Source organism: Octodon degus, unplaced genomic scaffold, assembly GCF_000260255.1.
Source record: "Octodon degus isolate 3935 unplaced genomic scaffold, OctDeg1.0 scaffold00093, whole genome shotgun sequence".
NCBI lineage: Eukaryota > Metazoa > Chordata > Mammalia > Rodentia > Octodontidae > Octodon > Octodon degus.
In genome coordinates, this window is record NW_004524669.1 from 4,200,806 (window position 1) to 4,216,874 (window position 16,069).

General features: G+C 42.1%; 1 protein-coding gene across 1 annotated transcript in view; it reads left to right on the plus strand.

Annotated features, from left to right (window-relative positions):
• Acvr1b (activin A receptor type 1B) overlaps window positions 1-16,069 on the plus strand; it is a 45,729-nt gene that overhangs the window by 25,751 nt on the left and 3,909 nt on the right. Inside the window, exons 3-7 of the mRNA XM_004637839.3 lie at window positions 459-707; window positions 4,683-4,913; window positions 8,315-8,482; window positions 9,500-9,656; window positions 11,027-11,151. Of these exons, the coding sequence (XP_004637896.1) occupies window positions 459-707; window positions 4,683-4,913; window positions 8,315-8,482; window positions 9,500-9,656; window positions 11,027-11,151 (930 nt within the window). The remainder of the gene's footprint in view (window positions 1-458; window positions 708-4,682; window positions 4,914-8,314; window positions 8,483-9,499; window positions 9,657-11,026; window positions 11,152-16,069) is intronic.

Here is a 16,069-nt window from a genome sequence, read left to right on the forward strand (position 1 = left end):
ATGTGCCTCAGTGGTAGAGCATTTGTCTAGTATATGCCTTGGGTTCCATCTCTAGCACCACAAAGAAAAGGCTGTGATTACTGAGAAGTGCTAGGCCCCACCCCTTTGCAGGTCCATCATTTGGAAAGTATTACTGGGGATTGCCAAGGAAGAGGTACCCAGAGTGGAATAGAAATTGGCATCTGTCTGAAGAGTGAGACAGGACTTCGACATGCCATTAAGTTCCAAAGTAGGGTTTGGCTCAACTGTTGGAGGCATACTTCAACCAAAGAAGCTAGCATTTGATAGTATCTAGGCAGATAGGCCAGCCCAGCAAGGCTAGAGATATCAAAGGAATCTGAAACATTGAGGAGGAAAGAGTCTTTTTCACTTGGGGACAGTACTGAGGATAAATAAGGTCACAGCATTCCCTTGTTTTTACTCTGTGTTCCTTCCCTTTCCTCTCTCATTTGACCCAGGTCACCCCAAGGAGCCTGAACACCCTTCAATGTGGGGCCCTGTGGAGTTGGTCGGCATTATTGCCGGCCCAGTCTTCCTCCTGTTTCTCATCATCATCATTGTTTTCCTTGTTATTAACTATCATCAGCGTGTTTATCACAACCGCCAGAGATTGGACATGGAAGATCCCTCATGTGAGATGTGTCTCTCCAAAGACAAGACACTCCAGGATCTTGTCTACGATCTCTCCACATCAGGGTCTGGCTCAGGTACTGAGTCCTTCAGGCCTTATGTCTGTTGGCATGCTTGACTTTCCCAGCAAGAGAGGGTGAGGTCAGGGGGCTGTATTTGTTTCAACTAACATTGAGTCATGGATTTCATAATTTCCCTCCTTTTGGAGTCTAACATGTAATAAGATATGATAATGAGTTCACAGACAGTTTGATTCCCAGGAATTCCAAACATCAACGGTAAAACTCTCCACTGCAACAACTCTACTTCTTTTCAAGTCTTAGAACCCTACATATATCAAAATTTACCTGGTTCTACCTGACAGGAGGGGTGCTCAATTCAATTGCCCCTTTTTTTTGAAACAGTAGTGTGCTAGATTCCTATGAGGTGGTGGCAGCTAATCATTGATCTCGGAACAACCACAGCAAAGTTTTAAGGATGTTGAGTAAAGCTTAGAGTTGAGATTTGATGAGTCATTGATTTGTACCATTGCCCAAGGGTATTTTGGTGGGGATTACCATAAAGGTAACCTGGGTTTCCAGCATAGGATAGGCTTCATTTCCTGTGATGCCAATTTGACTTGAATCTTTCTTAGATGGGAGCACTGAACCATTCACTGGACCCTGGTACTGAGAGAGTTGAGGTAGTTCAGATCTCAGAGACAAACTCAGCTAGCTGTCAAATAAGAACATAAATATAAAAGAGTTATTTTTGTTTGTTTGTTTTGCAATAGTGGGGATTGAACATGGGACCTTGTGCTTGCCAGCAGGTGCTTATTCTGCGGAGCTATATCCCCAACCCACAAAAGAGATTTTATTTTTTTATTTTTATTTTTATTTATTTATTTATTTATTTTTTGCGGAACCGGGGATTGAACTCAGATCCTTGAGTTTGCCAGTCAAGCGCTTATCCTACTGAGCCATCTCCCTGGCCCCTCAAAAGAGATTTTTAATGAAGAGAAACAGTTATTTCATTCTCATGGTACTTCATTCTTACAAAAGAAAAATTCATCCACAAATGAATATATTCTAGCTAGAACACACAGTATCTTTTTTTGTGATACTCTCATGTGTTTTTATGTATGTTTCCTTGCTATGGAACAGACTGTTGTTATGTAGGGAAATTATGCCACCAGTCATGGCCAGACATTCCTCCTTAAACACAAGGAATGCTTCTAATTTTATTTGTGTGTGTGTGTGTGTGTGTGTGTGGCCAGCTCAACCCACCAGGGAGCGGGCTGGCTGGCATGTGGTGCTGGGGGATTGAACCACAGTCCCTGTGCTTTGCTAAACTTGTTCTAAGTAGATGCGTCAGACCACTGAGCTATCTCACCAGCTCCAAGGAATGCTTCTAGCTGTGACATCTCCTGAATTTCAGTGGTTTTGCCTTTATTGAGCTCAGCAGTTGAGAGCACCAAAATCATGAAATATTTTAAAGCTACATATTTTTATTTATTTTTATTTATTTATTTATTTGTGTGTGTGTGTGTGTGTGTGTGTGTGTGTGTGGCCAGCTCAGCCCACCAGGGGGCGGGGCTGGCTGGCATTTGGTGCTGGGGGATTGAACCATGATCCCTGTGCTTTGCTAAGCTTGTTCTAAGTAGATGCTTTAGACCACTGAGCCATCTCACCAGCCCCAAAGCTACATATTTTTAAAAGCAGAAAATATATAGCTTGTTCTGTGCTAAGAGGTAGGCCAGTGGTTAGAACCACCTGGCTGGCTCTGTGGCTTAATCTGTTGCTAGAGGAGGGTAGCTTAAGTGTTTCAGGGTCCAGGACTGGCTAAAGTCAGAGAGGCATGGTATTATTTAGTCATCTGGAGCAAAATGATTAGTGACTGTTTCTCTCAGGGTGGTTTAGTCCCTTCTCAGTTCAGAGTATGCAGAGTTACCAAGGTAGTGGACTTTTAATAGTATGTTTTTTAAAGTAGTAAATCCATGTTATTAATGGTGACTTCCAATTCATTTTAATGAATATATGCTGAATATCTTCTGAAAACAAAGATTAAAGAGACTGACCAAGGATTGGATAGAAGAGATAGATTGTTGATAAGTCTTACAGAGGAGGATACATTTAAAGAAGTCATAAAATGAGTTGAGGGGGCAGGGAGATGGCTCAGTAGAAGGTCTGAGTTCAATTCCCAGTTCCACGAAAAAATATAATGAGTTGAGCCAGGTGTAGTGGCGCACACCCGTAATCCCAGCACTTGGAATGCTGAGGTAGGAGGATCATTTGAATTTGAAGCCAGCCTGGGCTACAAAGTGAGCTCAAGGCCTAGCCTGAGCTTCATAGTGAGACCCTTGTCTCAAAAAGACCAAAAAAAAAAAAAAAAAGGATTGAACTGAAATTTTTAGGAACAGTGACAGCCAGGATCATTAGGCCAAAGAGAACACCTTGAATGAAAAGATACAAAGGCATGAAAGTTTACAGTATGTCTATGGACTTTTATAAAAGCTAAGGAGACAGGTACGGCTTGCCCATGCTACGGCTTGAGTACAGACTTACTTATATATAAATGGCCTTGAGGTCATACCTTATCTTACAGGTTAAGTAAGAGGCATCCACTAAAAATTTTCACAGTACTCATTTTCCCCCCCTTTGGAAGGAATTGCAGCAGTGGTGTGGAGGATAAATTCATTTGTTTACCAATCTCCATTAGGAAGGAGAGGATGAGGCAGGACTGTGTGTGGGTGTGTAGGGCAAGAGCAAGGTGAAATGGAGACAGGACCAGGACAGTTGGAAGTCTCTTTAAAAGACAAGCTGGAGGGGCCAGGGAGATGGCTCAGTGGAATAAACGCTTCCCTGGCAAGCACAAAGGCCTGAGTTCAATCCCTGGTTCTGCAAAAAACAAACAAACAAACAAACAAATAAATAAATAAATGATAGGCTGGAGTAGAAGGGGCACAAGGGATGAGAGGAAAGAGGAGCCTAAATTGAGTGATTCTGTACTGCTGTAGTTAAAAGCATGGACTGTGGAGTCAGATGGTTCTGGATTGTCCCTGCTTTGCTTTTTACTGTTTGCATGTTATATAATGTTCCTTTTTAAGGCTTACAAGTTATCAAAAGCTACCTTACTGGTGGATGTAAGGAAATGAAATAATTAATGTAAAGCTTTTAGTACAGAGCCTCATTTGTAGAAAGATAGTAAAGTAAATACTTCATGTCCACCAAACCGAAGGAGTAACAAGTTATTTGATTAGGAGAGGGAGTGAGAGCTTTAAGAGTCAGTCAAGCTGGGACATGCTAGCTCAGTGGCATAAGCATCTGCCTCTCAGTCCAAGGCCCTGAGTTCAATCCCTGATGCCACAAAAAAAATAAAAAATAAAAGTCACAATGGTAAGGGTAATTGGCCAGATAGGGAGATAATTGAATGACTCCAGTGAAACACCATGAGTCGCATAAAGGGAGTAAAACAGAATTAGCATGAGTAGTCCCCACTGTACATCTGGAGTTCCAGATGAACTGAGCAAAGAGAGCTTAGATCTCTTTGAAGAGAGCCTGGTACCCTGTATCCCTGACCACCCTGTTTGTGGGTCACACACCACTGCCCCCTATTGGCCAATAATCAGAGCGGCCAGAAGGTAGTTCCAGCTTTTGTCTTTTTTGTCTTTTGTCTTTTTTTTCCAGAAGCCCCAACTTTTGTCTTTTCTGCTGCCTTCCTGTTTTTATCAAAATAAAAATAAACAAACCAGGTGTGGTTGAGTTGGCCTGTTGCAGAGCTGGTAAATCTGATCACACCTTTACATTTAGCTCTCATCCACACTAGAGATTGCTTTCTAAGGCATTATATGCACTTTCCTTTCTGTGTTCACAACCCCCAGTGGCCACCTGGCTCAGCCTGCTGGTAGGTTACCTAGATGTGTACAGGGGCAGTTGAAGCTCTCCATGGTTAATGGCCTAGTATACAATGGAGGCACTTTGTTGGAAGCCTTTTCCACGATAGCAGGGAGTACAAGAGCTCCAAAGTTTAGCAAATTTGCATTGTCAGTTTTCTTTCTGTTCTTTGGTCCCCAGGGTTGCCCCTTTTTGTCCAGCGCACAGTGGCACGAACCATCGTACTACAGGAGATTATTGGCAAAGGCCGGTTTGGGGAAGTGTGGCGTGGCCGCTGGAGGGGTGGCGATGTAGCTGTGAAAATTTTTTCTTCTCGTGAAGAGCGATCTTGGTTCCGGGAAGCAGAGATATACCAGACAGTTATGCTACGCCATGAAAACATCCTTGGGTTTATTGCCGCTGACAATAAAGGTAAAGGGCTGGGTTGGGATACAAAGCCAATAGCATTCTCAGATGGAGGGATAATTGGAGAAATTGAATTGATATGGAATGCACAGTTCAGTTTGCCTTCGTGATTTTTACCCATAGAAGGTATCTGTGTAGGGCTGGGGAGATAGCTCAGTGGTAAGTGTAAGGTCCTGAGATCCTATTCCATGAAAAGCTCATGTGGAAGCCAGATTATGCAGGAAAACAAAAAACACCTATACCCTAGCTGCTCAGTTCTCTTTCCTGACACATTCCCGTATCCACTCCCAGTTGGTCCCTATCAGGGCTCTATAAAGTTGGAGTTTTTGATCTTTTGGTTTTTTGGTGGTGGCTTGGTTTGGTTTGGTTCGGTTTGGTTTGGTTTGGTTTGGATTGGTTCAGTTTTTTTGAGACAGAATCTCTCTTACTAAAGCAAGCAATCTGAATTAGTTCAGATTGGCCTGAACCCATTATGTAGCCCAGGCTAGCCTTGAACTCACAATGATCCTTCTGCCTCAGCCTCCCAAATGCTGAGATTTCAGGTCACATGTCTAAGGTGTTCTAAAAATTGCTAGAATGAGAAATTCTGATCTCATCTCTGCCAAAATGACAGCCGTGGAAAAGCCTACAGTTTACTTTCTGTGACATGACCAGCAGTATATATACTTACAAATGGAGCAAGCATGAGAGAATGAGTACTCGCCTGTCTCCAGAGTGTCACTGTGTAATCATCAGACTCAGTTTTTGGTCTGATATATATATACCTGAGATCTCTTACCTTTTTCTCCTTTGCTCTCCTTTTTTGCCATAATTTTGAGTCTCTATACCTAGGCATATGCCTGTTTTGAGGATCTTACTGACTAAAAAGTTTATGTTTGACTGTAGGAGGCAATGACAGGCTCTTCTCATAATTACAAGTGGGTCGCACCTAGGTTTCATTGACCCTAAGTTGGTATGAATTGGTCTGGAAGAAAAACCAGTGGGAGGTTCCTTGTAGGGATGTTCAAAGGGCAGGTACATAGCCTGCAGGTAACTTGGAATGGCTGTATCCTGGCAGAAGGCAGATGGAGAGGTAGGCAGAGCCCAGGAATGATGGACTTTTTTGTTTTTACAAAATGTTTTTGACACATGGTCTCACTATGCAGTTCAGACTCGTAGTGATCCTCTTGTCTCAGCCTCTTTAACTCGGTAGCCTGTATTGACCACTATGGGCCAGAACCTTTGCCATTGTTAGGATCCTCACATGTAGGAACAAGATGCAGTTCCTGCCATCACAGAGCCCCTCAGAAGGAGGAGGACAGACAAGTGACCTGGAGTGCAATCCCTGATGGGATCGGGTTCACATTTTAGAAGTTTCTGGCAGTTGTGACACCACTTGCTCCATGATTCAGTAAATGTCTGTAGAGCCTACAAAAGATGCCAAGTGTTTTTTGTTCCTAAAACAGCAGTGACTGTTCATTCCTTACATTGCTGTGGGGGCTAGTGACAGCCTCAGCTACACCAACTGAAGTCTTGGACTTTTGTACATAGAGGAAGAGAGGAAAAGAATGTTTTACTCCTTCTAAGTAAGCTGCTTCTCTCTCTCTCTCTCTCTCTCTCTCTCTCTCTCTCTCTCTCTCTCTCTCTCTCTTTTGAGACAGTTTCACTATGTAGTCCAGGCTAGCCTTAAACTCACAGCAGTCGTCCTGCCTCAGCCTCCCAAGTGCTGGAATGTTAAGGTGTGCATCACCATGCCCTGCAAGCTGTTCTTCTTTAAAGCAGCAGAATCTTTTGATGAAATTTAAATTATACATTTGAAAGCATCAAAACAAACAGGTAGGGCTGGGAAGATGGCTCAGTAGAATAAGTGTTTGCCTGGCAAGTGCAAGGCCTGAATTCAATCCCCGGTTCTGAAAAAAAAAAAGGCGGGGTGGGGGGGATAGCTCAGTGGAATAAGCATTTACCTGGCAAACGCAGGAGCCTGAGTTCTTTTTTTTTTTTTTTTTTTTTTTTTTTTTGGTGGAACCGAGGATTGAACTCAGACCCTTGCGCTCACCAGAGAAGCACTTATTCCACTGAGCCATCTCCCCAGCCCCAAATATATATGTATACACAATATAATTGATTTCTGTTGTTTTGTTTTGTTTTTGGCGGAACTGGGGATTGGACTCAGACCCTTGAGTTTGCTAGGGAAGCACTTATTCTACTGAGCCATCTCCCCAGCCCTCAATCCCCACTTCTGGAGAAAAAAAAAAAACAGGTATTCCCTTTTAGTTTATTAATAGAGTCCTCAGGATTTGGTGGCTGCTTGAAGTACAGAAAGTGGCAGGTTGGATGAGCCCCTTGTTTGTGATAAGAGAAGCCAGAGTTTATGGGTTTCTAGCAGCTACTCTTATTGATTCTGGCAGCTTATGTGATTAGGGCTGTGACTGTGGAAGCCCACACTGGGGCCATGGAAGGAGAAAAATTGGGCTCTTCTTGCCTTTTGATCATGATAATTCAGTATGATGCCCTGGAACTAGCACCAGCCTGAAATTTAGGAACTCTCAATCCAATTTCCAGTCACCTAATGATAGCAGCATAGATTAATTAGATTATTAACTTTTATGTTTTCTTTTTCTTTGGCCCTGCTTCCCTATTTTCCCTGTTTTCCACTGCCTCATGTGTAGAAGAGAACAAATAAAGTGTATGTTACCCACTTTGCCTTGCTGTCTGGTAAGATGCCTTCTTTGGTAATACTTGGAAATAGACTCTTCATGCACTGAAAAGCACTCTTTGGCCTGGAATGCAGTAATGCATAGAGGAAATCTTACCTGCTGTCCCAGAGCTCTTTGCCTGATAAGAACAACAGACTAAAAAGAAACATTATTTTCCTGTGATTATTTTCAAGGCTTTCCTCAGCCATGGTGGGTGAACAAGTCTTATTCAGATCAGAAGCAGTATTGCAACAAAACTGATACATCTTAACTTCTCTAGGCATATACTTTCTCATTCCTGAAGACCTCACATTTCCAATGTGGCAGAAGAATGGACTGCTTAACTGGGCATGGTGGTGGCAGGCCTGTAATCCCAGCACTCATGAATCTGAGACAAGGATTGCATTGAGTTTAAGGCCAGTCTAGGCTTTGTGATAAGTTCAAGGTCAGCTTAAAACATATAATGAGACCATGTCTCCAAAAAATAAGAGTGGGTTCAGAGTCCTACAGTCTACCTAGAAGAAATAAGGGAACAAGCCTAGGAAAGAAGTGCTGTGTCTTCGCTGGAGCCTAGAACTGCAGAACACTCTAGATTCTGAGAGGGGGCTTGGGCATCAGGAAGGGAGAGATGAGAAATGCAAACTGAAGAGAATGACAGGATCTCATGTTGTAGACATGCTTCCTTATTTCTGATAGTTAACGCCTTTGCTGGAACTCGTCTGTGTTCTGCAGATAATGGCACCTGGACACAGCTGTGGCTTGTCTCTGACTATCATGAACATGGCTCCCTGTTTGATTATCTTAACCGCTACACAGTAACCATTGAGGGCATGATTAAGCTGGCTCTGTCTGCTGCCAGTGGATTAGCACACCTGCATATGGAGATCGTGGGCACTCAGGGTGAGTAGCGCTGACCTTGGGAAGGGAAGCCAGGTAGACTAAATGGCTGTGCATCCTTGTCACTGACAGTGTTGGGGGTGGACTTCAGGAACTGCAGCTTAATCCAAGGGAAGGTTTGAGACCAGGCTATACAAGGCAATCTCCCTATCACTGTCTTTAGAACTCCCACAGCAAGTCTTTGAGGTCAGTGTTTAGTTCTTTGTTAGTGGTGTGACATCACTATTTGTTAAGGAATAGTCATCTCAGATGCCCACAGCAGCCATGTAAAACAATGGAATGAAGGAGCAGGGGATGTAGCTCAGTGGAGGGCTCCTGCCTTGCACTCACAAGTCCCTGAGTTCATTCCCCAGCACCACAGAAAATAAAGGAACTAAAATGAAAAGCCACCTTTAATCAGTTCACACATTTGTTGTTGGGGACAACTGGTTTCCAGACTACATGGTGGTGAGACCCTGGGTGTGGTAGTCTCAGAAGGTTTTCCTAAAGGAGGAAGACCTGGAGTCTTGTTGCTTATTAACTACCATATTGGCTCTTTGAGAGATACTGGATCTTGCCACAGTGACAAATGTAATCCCTGATGCCTCCTTGACCAAAGCAGCAGCTCTTGCTGAGCACGCTAAGGAACCCACAATAGTGGGATTCTGCTTTAGCCTATGTGCTGGTACTAGCAGTCCACATCTTTCAGACCAGCCAGTGCAAGAATTTCTTTGAATTCCCTAGCAGCTTATATCCAAGCTGTTCAAGTGGGCAAGTAGCAATAGTAATATTAGTAATGTTAGCTAATATTCCTGTTGTTTTAAGGTCTTTATTGACCTACATGAAGCTTTCATTCTGTACATTTCCATGAAATATGTACTGTCATTCTGATTTTGTGGATTAAAAACCTGAGAAACACATGAGGTCACTTGGTTAGTAGGAAACAAAGCTAAGACTCAAACTCACAGAGTCTGGCTTCAGCTTATGCTTCTAACACTTGTAACACCTTTCTTTAAAGATCCCTGATTTTTCCTCTGTCAGGAAAGCCTGGAATTGCTCATCGAGATTTAAAGTCAAAGAATATCCTGGTGAAGAAAAATGGCATGTGTGCCATCGCAGACCTGGGCCTGGCCGTTCGCCATGATGCAGTTACTGACACCATTGACATTGCTCCAAATCAGAGGGTGGGAACCAAACGGTAGGAATGCCCAGGGCTTCTGCTTGTACTCAGCTGGAGGGTACTGAGTGCCTTTTGAATATGTATAGGAGAAAATATAGAAAAAGGACATACTTTTTGCTTTTTTGACTGCTTCCCACAGTGGAAAGCTATAGGTTACATCTAACTGATACAAGTGCCAAAAACATGGCTTCACTGCTTGTACACGGGTGTTGGGTTAGAGGCATAAGCACACTGGAGAAAGAATATGGAACAGGATTTGGGCGAGAGAGAGGCTTGGCTAAGAGAGGGGAAATAGTGCAGTCCAGAGGTGTGACTTGTGGAGAGACCCAGGATGGTAGGAGATGTGTCCGTTTTGAATATAGTGACTAAACATGAGCAGAACTAACCTTAGGTGTGGATTGGAGTGTCCTCAAGGATTGTAGGCCTGCTTCCTACTTTATTGAGAAGAGAAGTAAGGAATTTCCAGGTATGATGGCTCATGCCTATGGCAGGAGAGTATCAAGTTCAAGTGCAGTCTGGGCAACTTTGAAAGATCCTGTGCAAAAAATAAAAGGGACTAGAGATGCCAATATAAAAGGCTCTGAGTATCATCCACAGTACCACCAAAAAAAAAAAAAAAAAGAAGAAGAAGAATTGACTTCATGCATTAGAGGTAGGACATTTTCATTAGAACAAAAGAGGGGCTGTATGTGCTGAATATAAGTGAATTTCATTGAATTTTGCTGTTGTTTTTGCCCTAAACCTGAATGATTGCATCTACCTAGGGTCTAGGGTAGAGGTGATCTTCTCATTTATTGGGATGGGTGTGGCTTATGAATAATTATTAATAATTACTATTCAGAGTCACTAAGGGTGACTTTGATCACCTGCAGGATTTTAACCTATCTGGGGTCAGATAAAATAAAAGTTTAGAAGGAAATTTAAGCTTAGTCTACCACTGGCTACATTGAATAAAGTAAGACTCCATTAGTGGCTGTTACTATGTACTATTACTGCCTATGTGACCCACAGTGCAAATACCTCTTCCAGGGAATCAAGACTCTGGATTGAATACACACTTGCCTGGCAAGCACAAAGGTCCGAGTTAAGTCTCTGGTTCCACAAAAAAACCCAAAAAACAAAAAACCTTTTTTTTTTTTTTTTTTTTGGCTAAGAAAGACTCTTGATAATTAAAACATAAATACACACATAGAGTAGCCTAATATTGCCACATGGGTGCTGAATTACTTAGATTCAAATCCAAAACAGGAAGAGAAGTACTCACTTCTCCCCAAGGGACCACACTGGGGTAATGTCCCCACACTCAGAGGGACCCAGAATCAGTGCTATGATTGAAAAAGAGCAGTCATGATGGTTATGTGTAATTATTTTTTTCTTTGTTGCTGCAGATACATGGCTCCTGAAGTACTTGATGAAACCATTAATATGAAACACTTTGACTCCTTTAAATGTGCTGATATTTATGCCCTTGGGCTAGTATATTGGGAGATTGCTCGAAGGTGCAATTCTGGAGGTACCTTTATTTTTTTATCTTCTCCTGTGTGCAGTTCTAACATGATGGTTCACCTGAGGGTATAGGTACTTTTAAAGGCCCCTATTCATTTACAACCTGTAAAGTACCTGTGGCAAGAACCACACTCACTTTTAGGGTTTTCGTCAAGGGTGTAGAATTGTAGAGGTAGCTGTGCAAGGGTTGTGTTGACTCTTGGGCCAGCTGGTTGGATAATCATTCTGGAGGCCCATTTGGCTAACACATTGTCTTTATTTGTAGCCCATAAAGGTTGGCAGCAACCTGGGTTTGAAGAGCCTGGGGTTAATACAGGTATCTCCTTAAATCGGAGATAGAGTGCCCTAACACATTGGCTCTTAAGTCATGTTCCTGTAAAACTCTGGTGTTTGATCACAATAATAGTTGTAAATTATTTATTGTTGTTATTTAAGTATTTGGTACAGGTTCTCACTGCACAGCTTGGACTCGTAGTGATCCTCCTGTTTTCAGCCTCCCCAGCACTGGGATTACAGGCATACACCACTGCACCCAGTCTCTGGCTGGCTCAGCATGTGCAGGGTGGGGCCAGCAGGCATAGCATATGGGGCTGGCACGGCATGTGGAGCAGGACTAGTTGTAATTTCTAAATTTACAAAAGCACTTAGAATTTTTTGAAAAAGAGAAGTTTTTTCCCCCATGATTTTTTTTTTTTTTTTTTTTTTTTTTTTTTTTTTTGGTAGAACTGGGTATTGAACTCAGGCCCTTGTGCTTGCCAGGCAAGCGCTTATTCTACTGAGCTATCTCCCCAGCCCCATTTCCCCATAATTTTATAAAGATCTTTGGAATAACCAGGCATAGTGACATATATCTTTAAACCAAGCACTCAGGAGGCTGAGATAGGAGGAGTTACCGTGGCTTAAAGCCAGTATAGGCTACATAGCAAAAACCTGGCTAAAAAAAAATACTTTTTGCAATCGATATTCATGTCAAAATCCAGTGAAAGGTATCCTTGAATTTAGCAGAAAACATTTTTTAACATCAGCTTGTATCAGTATTTAATGATCTCCAAGTGTTTTATCATGTGATCAAGTTCAGTAATCCCTAGAACCAGTTCTCAATAATGAGATATCCCAGGGCAATGAAAGTAGTCAAATTAAAAATACCTGGTTGAACTGGGGATGTAACTCAGTAGTAGGGCACTTGCCTCAAATGTGCAAGGCCCTGGGTTCTATGCCCTGTGGAGGACAGGGAGGGGCACAAGAAAAAGGTGAGTCTTCCAACAGAACTCTTTTGTCTGTTGGTACCTGTTTTCATTTCTGATAACTTGGTGAGAATCAAATAATAAAGGGCCGGCCAAATAGCTCAGCAGATTAAAGCACCTGCAAGCAGGCGCAGGGGCTGGGGATTCAATCGCAGGGCCTGCTGTGGTGGTGCACAACTGTAATCCCAGCTCTTGGGAGGCTGTAAATAGGCGAATCACTCACTACGAGTCAGATCTAGTAGTGAGACCCTGAACACCCTGTAGACCCTAACCTAAAATACAAAAAATAATAATAATAATAGAGAAAATGCCTCTATTATTTCATGGAATTGTACATCTTACATTCGATCAGTGTATACAGATAAAACAGATTGGGGAAACCAGCCACACAGGTCTTAAACTATAAGTTCATTTCATCTCTCTTATGACATTCAGAAGTTTGAGATAATGAACATTTACCACTTGCTATGTATAAACACATTTAGTCTTCTCTACAAACTACAGACACATCTAAACTTCCATATAAACTTATTAAGGTACGTACTATAATCGTCTTTATTTTATAGATGAACAATACAGGGGCCGGGGAGATGGCTCAGTAGAATAAGCGCATGTCTGGCAAGCACAAGGGCCTGAATTCAATCCCCAGTTCTGTCAAAAAAAAAAAAAAAAAGAATACAAGTTCAGAAAGAAGTTAGGTAATTTGTCCAGGGTTATACATCTAGTAAACTAGAATTCAAACTTCAAACTCAATCCAGGGCTTACGCTCTTAATTAGCCCTTAGATAATTACCAAGCCCTCTCTTTAGTAATCTTTCATATTCATTCATGACAGCAGGGTGCTTTCTCGAAAAAGATGTGGAAGCGTACCTTGGATCTTTTTTTTTTTTTTTTGTATTTTAGGGAAAGGTCTACAGAGTGTTCAGGGTCTCACTACTAGATCAGACTCGTGATTCGCCTGTTTACAGCCTCCCAAGAGCTGGGATTACAGGTGTGTGCCACCATGCCCAGTCGCAGCGTGCCCCAGGGTGGGGCTGGCACGGCAGGCTGTGGGAACGCATTCCTTGCCCTGTACCTTGAATTTTTTTAGTTAGCTTTTTTTTTTTTTTTTTTTTGCAGAACCAGAAATTAAACTCAGATTCTTGCGTTTGCCAGGCAAACGCTTATCCTACTGAGCCATCTCCCTAGCCCCTAACTTTTATTTTGGTATTATTTCTTTTTGTAGCTCTAAATACACTTAGAATATGTTATCACACTAAAAATGAACATTAGGCTGGGGATGTAGCTTAGTAGTAGAACACCTGCCTAGCATACTCAAGATCCTGGGTTTGAGCCCAGAGGCTGCAAAGAGAGAGAAACATGAACATTAATCTTTAAGTGTTTAACATCTAATCATAGTTGAAATTTCCCCAGTTAGCTCCTAATTTTTCTCCATTGTTTGCTGTGTTGGGATCCAAATATGACCCATTTTTGCACTTGATTGATACATTTTATGGTTTTTCTAGTTACAAGTTTCTTCTCCTCTTTTTTTATGTATTTGGTAGAGTCTCACTATGCAGCTCGGACCCATAGTGATCTTGCTGTTTTCAGCCTCCACAGTGCTGGGATTATAGGCATGCACCACCACACCTGGTCTCTGGTGGCGGACTCAGCATGCCAGGGGGCAGAGCTGTCCTGGCATGTGGTGCCAATAATCAAACCGCAGTCCCTGTGTTTGCCAAGCAGGCGCTTAGTCCACTGAGGTATCTCACCAGCCCTTTTTTCTCTTCTTTATAGGAGAGTCTAAGTCAACTGACCTGTAAAGTTTCTGAAACTAAATTTCACTGCATCCCATGGAGTGGAATGCTGCTTTTGGCATTTCCTCCGAATTGATAGAGCTAATAGCTAAAATCATGTCTGGGTTTTCATTTTTTTTTCCAAGTCTTTCATTGAGTGGGCTTGCACATTAGCTTAGTTGTTTAAGTGCCTGCTGGGGCAAACCCAGTCAGGCCCAGGGTACTGTGGTTCAATCTCCAGCTCCCCATGCCTCACCAGAAACACCCTTAAGGCAGCCTGAGCCAGCCAAAAAACATCCTTCCCAAGTCTTTCATAGGTACTACTCTTCCATTGCAAGGTACTTACTATCAGTCCTTTCTCCTTTTGTGATACTGAGAGTCAGGGTGATCATTGTCCAAATCCAAATTCAGTAGAGATTTGAAAATGTCATCATTCTCATTTTATTCATCTTTCATGCATTAGCAGGATTTTTTTTTCTATAATGTGTAACTTCCCCTAATTATTTGGTGGCGCAGGAGATAGCTCAGGGGCATAACACACCTGCTTGGCAAGTGCAAGGTCCTGAGTTCGATCCCAGTACCCCCCAGAAAGAAAAAGAAACCATAATTACTGTTACTAAGATGTATAGCTTGAATAGGAAAGGCTTGAAAAATACTTTTTTATTTATCATTTTTCAAAATAGTTAATTCCTGCAAAGGTGAGTTAAATCCTTTTTTAAGAATCATAAAAAAAAAGCTGGCTATGATAATTCCAGCACCCAGGAGGCTAAGTCTGAGTTCAAGGCCAACCTGAACTATGGAGTAAGTTCAAAACCAGCTTGAAGTATAACATGTCTTTAAAAAAAAATCATTATAAAGCCATTGTCAGTGCAGGCCTATAATCATAGCACTGAGAGGCTGAGGCAGGAAGATTGAAAGTTTGTGTCCAATGGGAACCATTTTACAATTTAGTGAAACACTGTCCCTTGACTCAAAATAAAAAATTAACAAAATGGGCTGAGGATATATATCTTAGTATAAAGGCTCTGGTTTAGTCCCTAGTGCTGCCCCCTCAAATATGTATATGCACACACACACACACACACACACACACACAGAGATATATATGAGGAACATTGGACCTTAAAATAATTGTTGAAGCTGGGCATGGTGACACATGCCTGTAATCTCAGCACTTAGGAGGTTGAGGCAGGAGCATCATTTTGAGCTCAAGATCAGCCTGGGCTACAAAGTGAGCTCAAGGCCAGCCTGAACTGCATAGCAAGACCCTGTCTCAAAACAAAACAACAACAACAACAACAAAATTAAAAAATTGTTGCCATCACACTTATTACTAAAATGTTCTCAAAAAAAAAGTTTTCATCTTGTCTAGTTGGGGGCTTTCAGCTTCGTGCCTTTTAAAGAAACCCCAAAAATCATTGATAGTTTCTCTATTTTTTCAGTGAAAAAGTTGCCCCTATCTTGGCTACTCTTACATATTTATTTTTTTAAACAGGGTCTCACTGTGTAGTCCAGGGTGGCCTTGAATTTTCAGCAATTGTTCTGCTTGGGCTTCCCAAGGGCTGGGATTACAGGCATGTACCTTCATGTTTAGCCCATCATGTATTTATTTTTTTTCCCTTCCTCCCATTCATCCATCAGTCCATCTGTCTGTCCTTGCTTCATTTTGAGACAGTCCCACTGTGTTGCACAGGCTGGTCTTAAACTACTGAGCTCAGTCTTTCTGCCTCAGCATCTTGAGCACTAGACTACAGGTGTGTACTGCTACACCTAGCTCTACTTTGGTGTATTTATTGTCTCATGAGAATCAATGAGCCCTAGTGGAAAGTCATACTCACAAGTTACAGTATGGCTGTTGTCATTGCTTTTGGACTAGTCTTTTTTTTAAATTTTTTTTTTTTTTTTTT